At 38.3% G+C, this 15,632-nt stretch overlaps 1 protein-coding gene across 1 annotated transcript; it reads right to left on the bottom strand.

The window, feature by feature from the left end:
- Window positions 1-7,806: 7,806 nt before the first annotated feature.
- On the bottom strand, window positions 7,807-14,900 carry LOC142725444 (charged multivesicular body protein 1b-like). Its single transcript, XM_075848987.1, has 3 exons — window positions 14,756-14,900; window positions 9,504-9,601; window positions 7,807-7,983 (listed from the first exon to the last, which is right to left on the bottom strand). The coding sequence occupies exons 1-3, from the start codon at window positions 14,769-14,771 to the stop codon at window positions 7,822-7,824; spliced, it is 276 nt and encodes a 91-aa protein (XP_075705102.1). The 5' UTR covers window positions 14,772-14,900; the 3' UTR covers window positions 7,807-7,821.
- Window positions 14,901-15,632: the final 732 nt, after the last annotated feature.

Here is a 15,632-nt window from a genome sequence, read left to right as displayed (position 1 = left end):
ACTATCAGTGTATAGATATATATACAGTACATTACTATCAGTGTATAGATATATATACGGTACATTACTATCAGTGTATAGATATATATACAGTACATTACTATCAGTGTATAGATATATATACAGTACATTACTATCAGTGTATAGATATATATATACAGTACATTACTATCAGTGTATAGATATATATACAGTACATTACTATCAGTGTATAGATATATATACAGTACATTACTATCAGTGTATAGATATATACAGTACATTACTATCAGTGTATAGATATATATACAGTACATTACTATCAGTGTATAGATATATATACGGTACATTACTATCAGTGTATAGATATATATACGGTACATTACTATCAGTGTATAGATATATATACAGTACATTACTATCAGTGTATAGATATATATACAGTACATTACTATCAGTGTATAGATATATACGGTACATTACTATCAGTGTATATATATATATACAGTACATTACTATCAGTGTATAGATATATATACAGTACATTACTATCAGTGTATAGATATATATACGGTACATTACTATCAGTGTATAGATATATATACGGTACATTACTATCAGTGTATATATATATATACAGTACATTACTATCAGTGTATAGATATATATACAGTACATTACTATCAGTGTATAGATATATATACAGTACATTACTATCAGTGTATAGATATATACGGTACATTACTATCAGTGTATATATATATATACAGTACATTACTATCAGTGTATAGATATATATACAGTACATTACTATCAGTGTATAGATATATATACAGTACATTACTATCAGTGTATAGATATATATACAGTACATTACTATCAGTGTATAGATATATATACAGTACATTACTATCAGTGTATAGATATATATACAGTACATTACTATCAGTGTATAGATATATATACAGTACATTACTATCAGTGTATAGATATATATACAGTACATTACTATCAGTGTATAGATATATACGGTACATTACTATCAGTGTATAGATATATACAGTACATTACTATCAGTGTATAGATATATATACAGTACATTACTATCAGTGTATAGAGATATATACGGTACATTACTATCAGTGTATAGATATATATACAGTACATTACTATCAGTGTATAGATATATACAGTACATTACTATCAGTGTATAGATATATACAGTACATTACTATCAGTGTATAGATATATATATACAGTACATTACTATCAGTGTATAGATATATATACAGTACATTACTATCAGTGTATAGAGATATATACGGTACATTACTATCAGTGTATAGATATATATACAGTACATTACTATCAGTGTATAGATATATACAGTACATTACTATCAGTGTATAGATATATACAGTACATTACTATCAGTGTATAGATATATATATACAGTACATTACTATCAGTGTATAGATATATATACAATACATTACTATCAGTATATAGATATATACAGTACATTACTATCAGTGTATAGATATATATACAGTACATTACTATCAGTGTATAGATATATATACAGTACATTACTATCAGTGTATAGATATATATACAGTACATTACTATCAGTGTATAGATATATATACAGTACATTACTATCAGTGTATAGATATATATACAGTACATTACTATCAGTGTATAGATATATACAGTACATTACTATCAGTGTATAGATATATATACAGTACATTACTATCAGTGTATAGATATATACAGTACATTACTATCAGTGTATAGATATATATATACAGTACATTACTATCAGTGTATAGATATATATACAGTACATTACTATCAGTGTATAGATATATATACAGTACATTACTATCAGTGTATAGATATATATACGGTACATTACTATCAGTGTATAGATATATATATACAGTACATTACTATCAGTGTATAGATATATACAGTACATTACTATCAGTGTATAGATATATATACAGTACATTACTATCAGTGTATAGATATATATACAGTACATTACTATCAGTGTATAGATATATATATATACAGTACATTACTATCAGTGTATAGAGATATATACGGTACATTACTATCAGTGTATAGATATATATACAGTACATTACTATCAGTGTATAGATATATATACGGTACATTACTATCAGTGTATAGATATATATACGGTACATTACTATCAGTGTATAGATATATACAGTACATTACTATCAGCGTATAGATATATATACAGTACATTACTATCAGCGTATAGATATATATACAGTACATTACTATCAGCGTATAGATATATATACAGTACATTACTATCAGTGTATAGATATATATACAGTACATTACTATCAGTGTATAGATATATATATACAGTACATTACTATCAGTGTATAGATATATATATACAGTACATTACTATCAGTGTATAGATATATATACAGTACATTACTATCAGTGTATAGATATATATACAGTACATTACTATCAGTGTATAGATATATATACAGTACATTACTATCAGTGTATAGATATATATATATACGGTACATTACTATCAGTGTATAGATATATATATACAGTACATTACTATCAGTGTATAGATATATATACAGTACATTACTATCAGTGTATAGATATATATACAGTACATTACTATCAGTGTATAGATATATATACGGTACATTACTATCAGTGTATAGATATATATACAGTACATTACTATCAGCGTATAGATATATATACAGTACATTACTATCAGCGTATAGATATATATACAGTACATTACTATCAGTGTATAGATATATATACAGTACATTACTATCAGTGTATAGATATATATATACAGTACATTACTATCAGTGTATAGATATATATACAGTACATTACTATCAGTGTATAGATATATATACAGTACATTACTATCAGTGTATAGATATATATACAGTACATTACTATCAGTGTATAGATATATATACAGTACATTACTATCAGTGTATAGATATATATACAGTACATTACTATCAGTATATAGATATATACGGTACATTACTATCAGTGTATAGATATATATACAGTACATTACTATCAGTGTATAGATATATATACGGTACATTACTATCAGTGTATAGATATATATACAGTACATTACTATCAGTGTATAGATATATATACAGTACATTACTATCAGTGTATAGATATATATACGGTACATTACTATCAGTGTATAGATATATATACAGTACATTACTATCAGTGTATAGATATATATACGGTACATTACTATCAGTGTATAGATATATATACAGTACATTACTATCAGTGTATAGATATATATACAGTACATTACTATCAGTGTATAGATATATACAGTACATTACTATCAGTGTATAGATATATATACAGTACATTACTATCAGTGTATAGATATATATACGGTACATTACTATCAGTGTATAGATATATATACGGTACATTACTATCAGTGTATAGATATATATACGGTACATTACTATCAGTGTATAGATATATATACAGTACATTACTATCAGTGTATAGATATATATACGGTACATTACTATCAGTGTATAGATATATATACAGTACATTACTATCAGTGTATAGATATATATACAGTACATTACTATCAGTGTATAGATATATATACAGTACATTACTATCAGTGTATAGATATATATACAGTACATTACTATCAGTGTATAGATATATATACAGTACATTACTATCAGTGTATAGATATATATATACAGTACATTACTATCAGTGTATAGATATATATACAGTACATTACTATCAGTGTATAGATATATATACAGTACATTACTATCAGTGTATAGATATATATACAGTACATTACTATCAGTGTATAGATATATATACGGTACATTACTATCAGTGTATAGATATATATACAGTACATTACTATCAGTGTATAGATATATATATATACAGTACATTACTATCAGTGTATAGATATATATACAGTACATTACTATCAGTGTATAGATATATATACGGTACATTACTATCAGTGTATAGATATACAGTACATTACTATCAGTGTATAGATATATATACGGTACATTACTATCAGTGTATAGATATACAGTACATTACTATCAGTGTATAGATATATATACAGTACATTACTATCAGTGTATAGATATATATACAGTACATTACTATCAGTGTATAGATATATATACGGTACATTACTATCAGTGTATAGATATATATACAGTACATTACTATCAGTGTATAGATATATATACAGTACATTACTATCAGTGTATAGATATATATACGGTACATTACTATCAGTGTATAGATATATATACAGTACATTACTATCAGTGTATAGATATATATACAGTACATTACTATCAGTGTATAGATATATATACAGTACATTACTATCAGTGTATAGATATATATACGGTACATTACTATCAGTGTATAGATATATATACAGTACATTACTATCAGTGTATAGATATATATACAGTACATTACTATCAGTGTATAGATATATACAGCACATTACTATCAGTGTATAGATATACAGTACATTACTATCAGTGTATAGATATATATACAGTACATTACTATCAGTGTATAGATATATATACAGTACATTACTATCAGTGTGTAGATATATATACAGTACATTACTATCAGTGTATAGATATATATACAGTACATTACTATCAGTGTGTAGATATATATACAGTACATTACTATCAGTGTATAGATATATATACAGTACATTACTATCAGTGTATAGATATATATACAGTACATTACTATCAGTGTATAGATATATATACGGTACATTACTATCAGTGTATAGATATATATACAGTACATTACTATCAGTGTATAGATATATATACAGTACATTACTATCAGTGTATAGATATATATACAGTACATTACTATCAGTGTATAGATATATATACAGTACATTACTATCAGTGTATAGATATATATATACAGTACATTACTATCAGTGTATAGATATATATACAGTACATTACTATCAGTGTATAGATATATATATACAGTACATTACTATCAGCGTATAGATATATATACAGTACATTACTATCAGTGTATAGATATATATACGGTACATTACTATCAGTGTATAGATATATATACAGTACATTACTATCAGTGTATAGATATATATACAGTACATTACTATCAGTGTATAGATATATATACAGTACATTACTATCGGTGTATAGATATATATACAGTACATTACTATCAGCGTATAGATATATATACAGTACATTACTATCAGTGTATAGATATATATACGGTACATTACTATCAGTGTATAGATATATATACAGTACATTACTATCAGTGTATAGATATATATACAGTACATTACTATCAGCGTATAGATATATATACGGTACATTACTATCAGTGTATAGATATATATACGGTACATTACTATCAGTGTATAGATATATATACAGTACATTACTATCAGCGTATAGATATATATACAGTACATTACTATCAGTGTATAGATATATATACAGTACATTACTATCAGCGTATAGATATATATACAGTACATTACTATCAGTGTATAGATATATATACGGTACATTACTATCAGTGTATAGATATATATACAGTACATTACTATCAGTGTATAGATATATATACGGTACATTACTATCAGTGTATAGATATATACAGTACATTACTATCAGTGTATAGATATATATACAGTACATTACTATCAGTGTATAGATATATACAGTACATTACTATCGGTGTATAGATATATACAGTACATTACTATCAGTGTATAGATATATACAGTACATTACTATCAGCGTATAGATATATATACAGTACATTACTATCAGCGTATAGATATATATACAGTACATTACTATCAGCGTATAGATATATATACAGTACATTACTATCAGCGTATAGATATATATACGGTACATTACTATCAGTGTATAGATATATATACAGTACATTACTATCAGTGTATAGATATATATACAGTACATTACTATCAGTGTATAGATATATATACAGTACATTACTATCAGTGTATAGATATATATACAGCACATTACTATCAGTGTATAGATATATATATACAGTACATTACTATCAGTGTATAGATATATATACAGTACATTACTATCAGTGTATAGATATACAGTACATTACTATCAGTGTATAGATATATATACAGTACATTACTATCAGTGTATAGATATATATACAGTACATTACTATCAGTGTATAGATATATATACAGTACATTACTATCAGTGTATAGATATATGTACATTACTATCAGTGTATAGATATATATACGGTACATTACTATCAGTGTATAGATATATATACGGTACATTACTATCAGTGTATAGATATATATACAGTACATTACTATCAGTGTATAGATATATATACAGTACATTACTATCAGTGTATAGATATATATACAGTACATTACTATCAGTGTATAGATATATACAGTACATTACTATCAGTGTATAGATATATGTACATTACTATCAGTGTATAGATATATATACGGTACATTACTATCAGTGTATAGATATATATACGGTACATTACTATCAGTGTATAGATATATATACAGTACATTACTATCAGTGTATAGATATATATACAGTACATTACTATCAGTGTATAGATATATATACAGTACATTACTATCAGTGTATAGATATATATACAGTACATTACTATCAGTGTATAGATATATATACAGTACATTACTATCAGTGTATAGATATATATACAGTACATTACTATCAGTGTATAGATATATATACAGTACATTACTATCAGTGTATAGATATATATACAGTACATTACTATCAGTGTATAGATATATATACAGTACATTACTATCAGTGTATAGATATATATACAGTACATTACTATCAGTGTATAGATATATATACGGTACATTACTATCAGTGTATAGATATATATACAGTACATTACTATCAGTGTATAGATATATATATACAGTACATTACTATCAGTGTATAGATATACAGTACATTACTATCAGTGTATAGATATATATACAGTACATTACTATCAGTGTATAGATATATATACAGTACATTACTATCAGTGTATAGATATATACAGTACATTACTATCAGTGTATAGATATATATACAGTACATTACTATCAGTGTATAGATATATATACAGTACATTACTATCAGTGTATAGATATATATACAGTACATTACTATCAGTGTATAGATATATATACGGTACATTACTATCAGTGTATAGATATATATACAGTACATTACTATCAGTGTATAGATATATATACAGTACATTACTATCAGCGTATAGATATATATACAGTACATTACTATCAGTGTATAGATATATATATACGGTACATTACTATCAGTGTATAGATATATATATACGGTACATTACTATCAGTGTATAGATATATATACAGTACATTACTATCAGTGTATAGATATATATACAGTACATTACTATCAGTGTATAGATATATATACGGTACATTACTATCAGTGTATAGATATATATACAGTACATTACTATCAGTGTATAGATATATATACAGTACATTACTATCAGTGTATAGATATATCGGGTATCGGTACCGAAGTCCAAATTGTGGTATCGTGACCCCCCCCCACGTACTGCAGATTATTTCCATCTGGTCACATGTTCCCGTTATTAACCCCTCAATCTGGGTAATCAGTTACAACCAACCTTGCCCATTGTGACGGCAGTCTGTACCCGCGCTGCCACCGCGTCCACCCGGGCGCTCATCCGCAGGAAGTTGATGCCTTGATTCTTCTGCCGGATGGCGTTCTCGGCGTGTATTCTTGCGATCTCTGTATTTCCCTTCTGTATGGCCTGAAGAACGAGAGAGAAACGGAACATAAGAACCGCGCGCTGCGTAAGACCCGCCCCCGAGCTCCGGCGATCACCCGATTATCCATCCCGCACAGGTATTTGATGAAGGGTATGTCAAAAATATTTTAAATGTGTGAACCTAAAAGTGCTATGTATTATGTCACTGGAGCTCACAGCTCTGCTGACCCAACAGCCTACAGGGGGCGCTATTCTATTTCAAGTCGTTTGGTTTATGGCTTTGCATTTCAGCCGTTACACCGGCAACGTGAGAAAACGTGAAGACATTGTATTTCTTATGGCTACAGATACATGTACTAAAGAGGGGATGGGAAGACGGGACATGACCATATAGGAGGTCACCGCCTACTCTCATTTCTTATAAAGATGGATGCGCCCCCTGTGGGCAGAGACGGTTTGTACACAGGCGCTGCGTGTCATGGTCTCTCCGGCCGGCCTCTCTCAGATCCACCATTGAGAGACATTCATTCATTTGGAGCTCATAGACAAATGCAGAAAATGTCCAACGTTAACGGACAATGTCAATTCTGCAGCGACAGGTGCGACCGCACGCTGCATAAAAAAAAAATAATATAACGGAACCGGTCCAGGGAAACGTCAGCGCCACTTTAATGCTGCGTCACCGCATGTAAAAACCGCAATCACGGTTATAACGCGTTCTCCGGGACAAATATCGTCAGGCGCCTGGACGATGGCGGGGGAGGTGACTCCGTACTGCAGGATAAAGTGCGCGCTCCTCTCCTGACCTGGGGGGGGGGGGGGGGGATTCATGAACTTTTCTACGCAGAGACGGTCAGAGACGCCATTAACTCTTCACGAGCTGCGCGTACGTAAATAGCAGCGGAGAATGTGGCGACAACGAAGGCGGAGGGGCGGCAGGTGTATCCAGAGAACAGCAGAGCGGTCACTCCGATCCTCCACCCATAAGGAGATTACTTTGCAGCAGGCAGTAAAGTGACATCCAGGGTTAACCCCTCGTGCTCACCGCTATAGAAGGACAAGATGATGGAATTATTGGTTTATCGGATCGTACGACGGCCACATTGTTTTTAGAAATCCCCCAAATATAAATGCGTTGCGTGCTCTGGCGCTGCCGTGTGAGGAGCGTGAAGAGGTTTTAGCGAGGAGGAGCCGTGCTGCGCGGCGTCGCGTTTCCTCGTCCGGAATCGCAGGATTTTATATTATAAAAGGTTTTCCAGGAACGTTCACAAAAGTGTCACAATTGTCAAACACATCGGGAGAGTCCCGGGCCCGGCAGCCTTCACCCCCCCCCCCCCCCCCCAAAGTTACAGCAGAACACCGCCCCCTTTGTCTGGTAGTCAGCTCCGCCCCCCGCGCAGCGGCCGCTACTGCAGCTCAGTCCAATCCAAGTGACTGGAAGTGGCTGCAGTACCAGACACGGCCACAGCAGTACAGATGGCGCCAGTGAGCACTGCGGCCCTTTGTTGGTCGGACCCCCCAGTAATGACACGTGCTGCGGACCCCGATACGACGACTCTCACCTTCTTGATTTTGGCTTTTTCCGTCTTCTCCTCTTTCTCGCATTTCTTGGCGTTTCGGTTCAGTTCTTTAGCTGCGAACTTCAGATTAAACAGATTTTCTGAGCGAACGGTTAAGTAGAAAATAAACCGGAGAAAACGGCGGCGCCGGGACCGCCAATCATGTCCGTCATCAAGGGGGCACTGGGTGCTTTATTACAGGGGGGGTAAGAATCTGTGTCCGGGCCCTCAGTCAGGAGGGGCCACTAATTGCAGCATCACACGAGCAGACCCCGGGTAAGAACAGGTGACCCCCCACATCTGTCCCCCCAGCCCCGACCCCCACATCTGTCCCCCCCAGCCCCGACCCCCACATCTGTCCCCCCCAGCCCCGACATCTGTCCCCCCCAGCCCCGACCCCCACATCTGTCCCCCCAGCCCCGACCCCCACATCTGTCCCCCCAGCCCCGACATCTGTCCCCCCAGCCCCGACCCCCACATCTGTCCCCCCAGCCCCGACCCCCACATCTGTCCCCCCAGCCCCAACAGGAGATGGTATAATAGTCATTGACTGCGGGGGAGGGGCCGCATCCCGCACTATTATTAGAGGAGACGTCAGTGCCGCCGGCCGCCATATAATAACCGGTTATCCCTGCTCTGCCGGATCCTCAGCCCCTCCCCCACACTGATCACATGACCCGCACCGCCCTGACGTCTCATGATGAAGTGTCCAGACCACCCCCCACCACCACATTATAATATAACGCAGGGGTCAGAGGTCACAGGCCAGGCAGTCCTATGTAAACGAAGCGTAATCATCACATAAGGGGAAGGTCTGAACACGTCAATTCTAAACCATCTTCAAGATCTCTGCTTGCTGTCAGCAAATGAGAACATCTTTTACATCCAGAGACTAAAAACACTTCTAATCGAATACTTCTCACAGCTGTGAGGTCATTACAATGTATCAGTGAAGACAGAAGAGTCCAGCCCCAAGAACATGCGCCCCACCCCCATCATCCCCCGTTGGCTGCACCACCATGCAAGTGAATACAATCTATTGTTCTCTGTTATCAGACATGTCAGGCTGGGGGAGGATGACTGTAGGACAGGTGAATACAATCTATTGTTCTCTGTTATCAGACATGTCAGGCTGGGGGGAGGATGACTGTAGGACAGGTGAATACGATCTATTGTTCTCTGGTATCAGACATGTCAGGCTGGGGAGGATGACTGTAGGACAGGTGAATACAATCTATTGTTCTCTGGTATCAGACATGTCAGGCTGGGGGAGGATGACTGTAGGACAGGTGAATACAATCTATTGGTCTCTGTTATCAGACATGTCAGGCTGGGGAGGATGACTGTAGGACAGGTGAATACAATCTATTGTTCTCTGTTATCAGACATGTCAGGCTGGGGGGAGGATGACTGTAGGACAGGTGAATACAATCTATTGTTCTCTGGTATCAGACATGTCAGGCTGGGGGAGGATGACTGTAGGACAGGTGAATACAATCTATTGTTCTCTGTTATCGGACATGTCAGGCTGGGGGAGGATGATTGTAGGACAGGTGAATACAATCTATTGGTCTCTGTTATCAGACATGTCAGGCTGGGGAGGATGACTGTAGGACAGGTGAATACAATCTATTGTTCTCTGTTATCAGACATGTCAGGCTGGGGGGAGGATGACTGTAGGACAGGTGAATACAATCTATTGTTCTCTGGTATCAGACATGTCAGGCTGGGGGAGGATGACTGTAGGACAGGTGAATACGATCTATTGTTCTCTGTTATCAGACATGTCAGGCTGGGGGGAGGATGACTGTAGGACAGGTGAATACAATCTATTGTTCTCTGGTATCAGACATGTCAGGCTGGGGAGGATGACTGTAGGACAGGTGAATACAATCTATTGTTCTCTGGTATCAGACATGTCAGGCTGGGGAGGATGACTGTAGGACAGGTGAATACAATCTATTGTTCTCTGGTATCAGACATGTCAGGCTGGGGGAGGATGACTGTAGGACAGGTGAATACAATCTATTGTTCTCTGTTATCAGACATGTCAGGCTGGAGAGGATGACTGTAGGACAAGTGAATACAATCTATTGTTCTCTGTTATCAGACATGTCAGGCTGGGGGGAGGATGACTGTAGGACAGGTGAATACAATCTATTGTTCTCTGGTATCAGACATGTCAGGCTGGGGAGGATGACTGTAGGTCAGGTGAATACAATCTATTGTTCTCTGGTATCAGACATGTCAGGCTGGGGAGGATGACTGTAGGACAGGTGAATACGATCTATTGTTCTCTGTTATCAGACATGTCAGGCTGGGGAGAGGATGACTGTAGGACAGGTGAATACAATCTATTGTTCTCTGTTATCAGACATGTCAGGCTGGGGGGAGGATGACTGTAGGACAGGGGAATACAATCTATTGTTCTCTGTTATCAGACATGTCAGGCTGGAGAGGATGACTGTAGGACAGGTGAATACAATCTATTGTTCTCTGTTATCAGACATGTCAGGCTGGGGAGAGGATGACTGTAGGACAGGGGAATACAATCTATTGTTCTCTGTTATCAGACATGTCAGGCTGGGGAGGATGACTGTAGGACAGGTGAATACGATCTATTGTTCTCTGTTATCAGACATGTCAGGCTGGGGAGAGGATGACTGTAGGACAGGTGAATACAATCTATTGTTCTCTGTTATCAGACATGTCAGGCTGGGGGAGGATGACTGTAGGACAGGTGAATACAATCTATTGTTCTCTGTTATCAGACATGTCAGGCTGGTGGAGGATGACTGTAGGACAGGTGAATATAATCTATTGTTCTCTGTTATCAGACATGTCAGGCTGGGGGAGGATGACTGTAGGACAGGTGAATACAATCTATTGTTCTCTGTTATCAGACATGTCAGGCTGGGGGAGGATGACTGTAGGACAGGTGAATACAATCTATTGTTCTCTGTTATCAGACATGTCAGGCTGGGAGAGGATGACTGTAGGACAGGGGAATACAATCTATTGTTCTCTGTTATCAGACATGTCAGGCTGGGGGAGGATGACTGTAGGACGGGGAATACAATCTATTGTTCTCTGTTATCAGACATGTCAGGCTGGGAGAGGATGACTGTAGGACAGGGGAATACAATCTATTGTTCTCTGTTATCAGACATGTCAGGCTGGGGGAGGATGACTGTAGGACGGGGAATACAATCTATTGTTCTCTGTTATCAGACATGTCAGGCTGGGGGAGGATGACTGTAGGACGGGGAATACAATCTATTGTTCTCTGTTATCAGACATGTCAGGCTGGGGGAGGATGACTGTAGGACGGTGAATACAATCTATTGTTCTCTGTTATCAGACATGTCAGGCTGGGGGAGGATGACTGTAGGACAGGTGAATACAATCTATTGTTCTCTGTTATCAGACATGGCAGGCTGGGGGAGGATGACTGTAGGACAGGTGAATACAATCTATTGTTCTCTGTTATCAGACATGTCAGGCTGGGGAGGATGACTGTGGGACAGGTGAATACAATCTATTGTTCTCTGTTATCAGACATGTCAGGCTGGGGAGGATGACTGTAGGACAGGTGAATACAATCTATTGTTCTGTTATCAGACATGTCAGGCTGGGGGAGGATGACTGTAGGACAGGTGACTACAATCTATTGTTCTCTGTTATCAGACATGTCAGGCTGGGAGAGGATGACTGTAGGACAGGTGAATACAATCTATTGTTCTCTGTTATCAGACAAGTCAGGCTGGGGGGAGGATGACTGTAGGACAGTTGAATACAATCTATTGTTCTCTGTTATCAGACATGTCAGGCTGGGGGAGGATGACTGTAGGACAGGTGACTACAATCTATTGTTCTCTGTTATCAGACATGTCAGGCTGGGGGAGGATGACTGTAGGACAGGTGAATACAATCTATTGTTCTCTGTTATCAGACATGTCAGGCTGGGGGAGGATGACTGTAGGACAGGTGAATACAATCTATTGTTCTCTGTTATCAGACATGTCAGGCTGGGGGAGGATGACTGTAGGACAGGTGAATACAATCTATTGTTCTCTGGTATCAGACATGTCAGGCTGGGAGAGGGTGACTGTAGGACAGGTGAATACAATCTATTGTTCTCTGTTATCAGACATGTCAGGCTGGGGGAGGATGACTGTAGGACAGGTGAACACAATCTATTGTTCTCTGTTATCAGACATGTCAGGCTGGGGGGAGGATGACTGTAGGACAGGTGAATACAATCTATTGTTCTCTGTTATCAGCCATGTCAGGCTGGGGGGAGGATGACTGTAGGACAGGTGAATACAATCTATTGTTCTCTGTTATCAGACATGTCAGGCTGGGGGAGGGTGACTGTAGGACAGGTGAATACAATCTATTGTTCTCTGTTATCAGACATGTCAGGCTGGGGGAGGGTGACTGTAGGACAGGTGAATACAATCTATTGTTCTCTGTTATCAGACATGTCAGGCTCAGCACCTCCCTCTCCACTAATGTCACGTCTTCAGTCCCATCAGGGGGTCAGTTTTGCTGGTAAGTCCTCAGCCGTGTTTCGCCCCCGGTGATGAAATCAGACGCGCTCGTGTTCAGGATCTGCTGCGGTTCAGACGTGCGCGGTTACAGGGTGGTCAGCTGGCATGGAGTCTTGAGACCGGTCTATTTACAGGTGGACTATCCCTTTAAGGAGGAGATCTACCAAAACAGTAAACTAACATTCACCAGATCCTGACAGCGCCGCCCATGTGATCTGAGGACCGGAGGGGTTGTCAGAGTGTCCAGGATCAGAGCCAGCTGTTAGTGGCCGGGGGATCACACTTTGCTTTTTTCAGATCAGCAGCAACACTCAGCAGTGGTGACGATACAGGGGGGCAGGTGGGAGGACAGGGGGGCAGACGGGAGAGGACAGGGGGGCAGATGGGAGAGGACAGGGGGGGGGCAGGTGGGAGAGGACAGGGGGGGGCAGGTGGGAGAGGACAGGGGGGGGGCAGGTGGGAGAGGACAGGGGGGGGGCAGGTGGGAGAGGACAGGGGGGGGGCAGGTGGGAGAGGACAGGGGGGGCAGGTGGGAGAGGACAGGGGAGCAGATAGGAGGGGGCAGACACTGGGGCAGGTGGGAGAGGACAGGGGGGCAGATACTGGGGCAGGTGGGAGAGGACAGGGGGGGAAGATACAGGGCCCGTTGAGTACATGGAAGTACCGGCACAGGTCTGGGTCAGTCTCACCCGGGGAGGATACTCTCCATGTTGGACATGTCGGACTCTTCAGCTGCCGGAGTCTCCCGGTCCCGTCTCACGAGCTTTGAACGCTTCCGGGTTCTTCTGGTTTATTGGAGATCTCCGCTTCCTGTTGTTACGTGACGTCATCAGCCCCTTCAGCCAGTACGATTCCGCGTTGGGTATCGGGGGAGGGATCAGGAGAAGGGGCGTGGTGATGACGTTGATAGGTTTGTTTGAGTCAGAATCTTGTGACCGTGAAGTCACGCTGCTGGAGGGGGCGGGGACTCATCGTAGAACTGGGGCTCGGCCTGTCACTCAGAAGAAGGGGCGGGGACTGTACATTTTAAATAGCTATTTACTCCGCCCATTCTCCTTAAAGGGCCAGTTCAGTGTCTGTAAATAAAGCCTCATCATTTTATAAAGAAAAGCTCTGCAACTTTCTAATGAACTTTCAATTCTTCATCATTTTGAAGATCACTGGTTCCTGTCACTGAATGGAGACATTGTTTTCTAGTTGCTAAAGACCACATCCTGGCATGCTGCTGTCCACACAGTGTTACGAGCTCTGTTGCTGCTGTGTGAGCAGGACTAGGCCAGGATGGGTTTTTAGCTCCTTGAAGTAAACAATGAACAACCACAACCGACAGTCAGCCGGCGCCTTGTGTAACCGCATCAATGCCGCTGCGTGGGGCCATCCACTTACATGTAATCTCATAGATAGGAGGCGGCTGATGCTCTGGTGGGAGCGGGCCCCTTCCCTCCAGGGCCCCTGGCTGGTTCCGGCTTCTATATCACTGAACATTTATGGGGCAGCACCGTGAGGGGAACGAGAAGCCAACAAAATGCATTTATCTTCCACATGGAGATAAGCGGTGCCAGAAGTCCCCTCCCCCACA

The sequence above is a fragment of the Rhinoderma darwinii genome, unplaced genomic scaffold (genome assembly GCF_050947455.1).
Source record: "Rhinoderma darwinii isolate aRhiDar2 unplaced genomic scaffold, aRhiDar2.hap1 Scaffold_603, whole genome shotgun sequence".
Lineage (NCBI taxonomy): Eukaryota > Metazoa > Chordata > Amphibia > Anura > Rhinodermatidae > Rhinoderma > Rhinoderma darwinii.
The sequence above is the reverse complement of the archived record's forward strand: the minus strand, read 5'-3'. Positions and strand labels throughout refer to the sequence as shown.

What these genes read in the sequence shown, in the direction of transcription:
- LOC142725444 (XM_075848987.1), bottom strand. An exon ending in AAAAAGCCAAAATCAAGAAG is followed by an intron (nt 7,984 to 9,503) that starts GTGAGAGTCGTC and finishes CTCGTTCTTCAG; the next exon opens with GCCATACAGAAGGGAAATAC.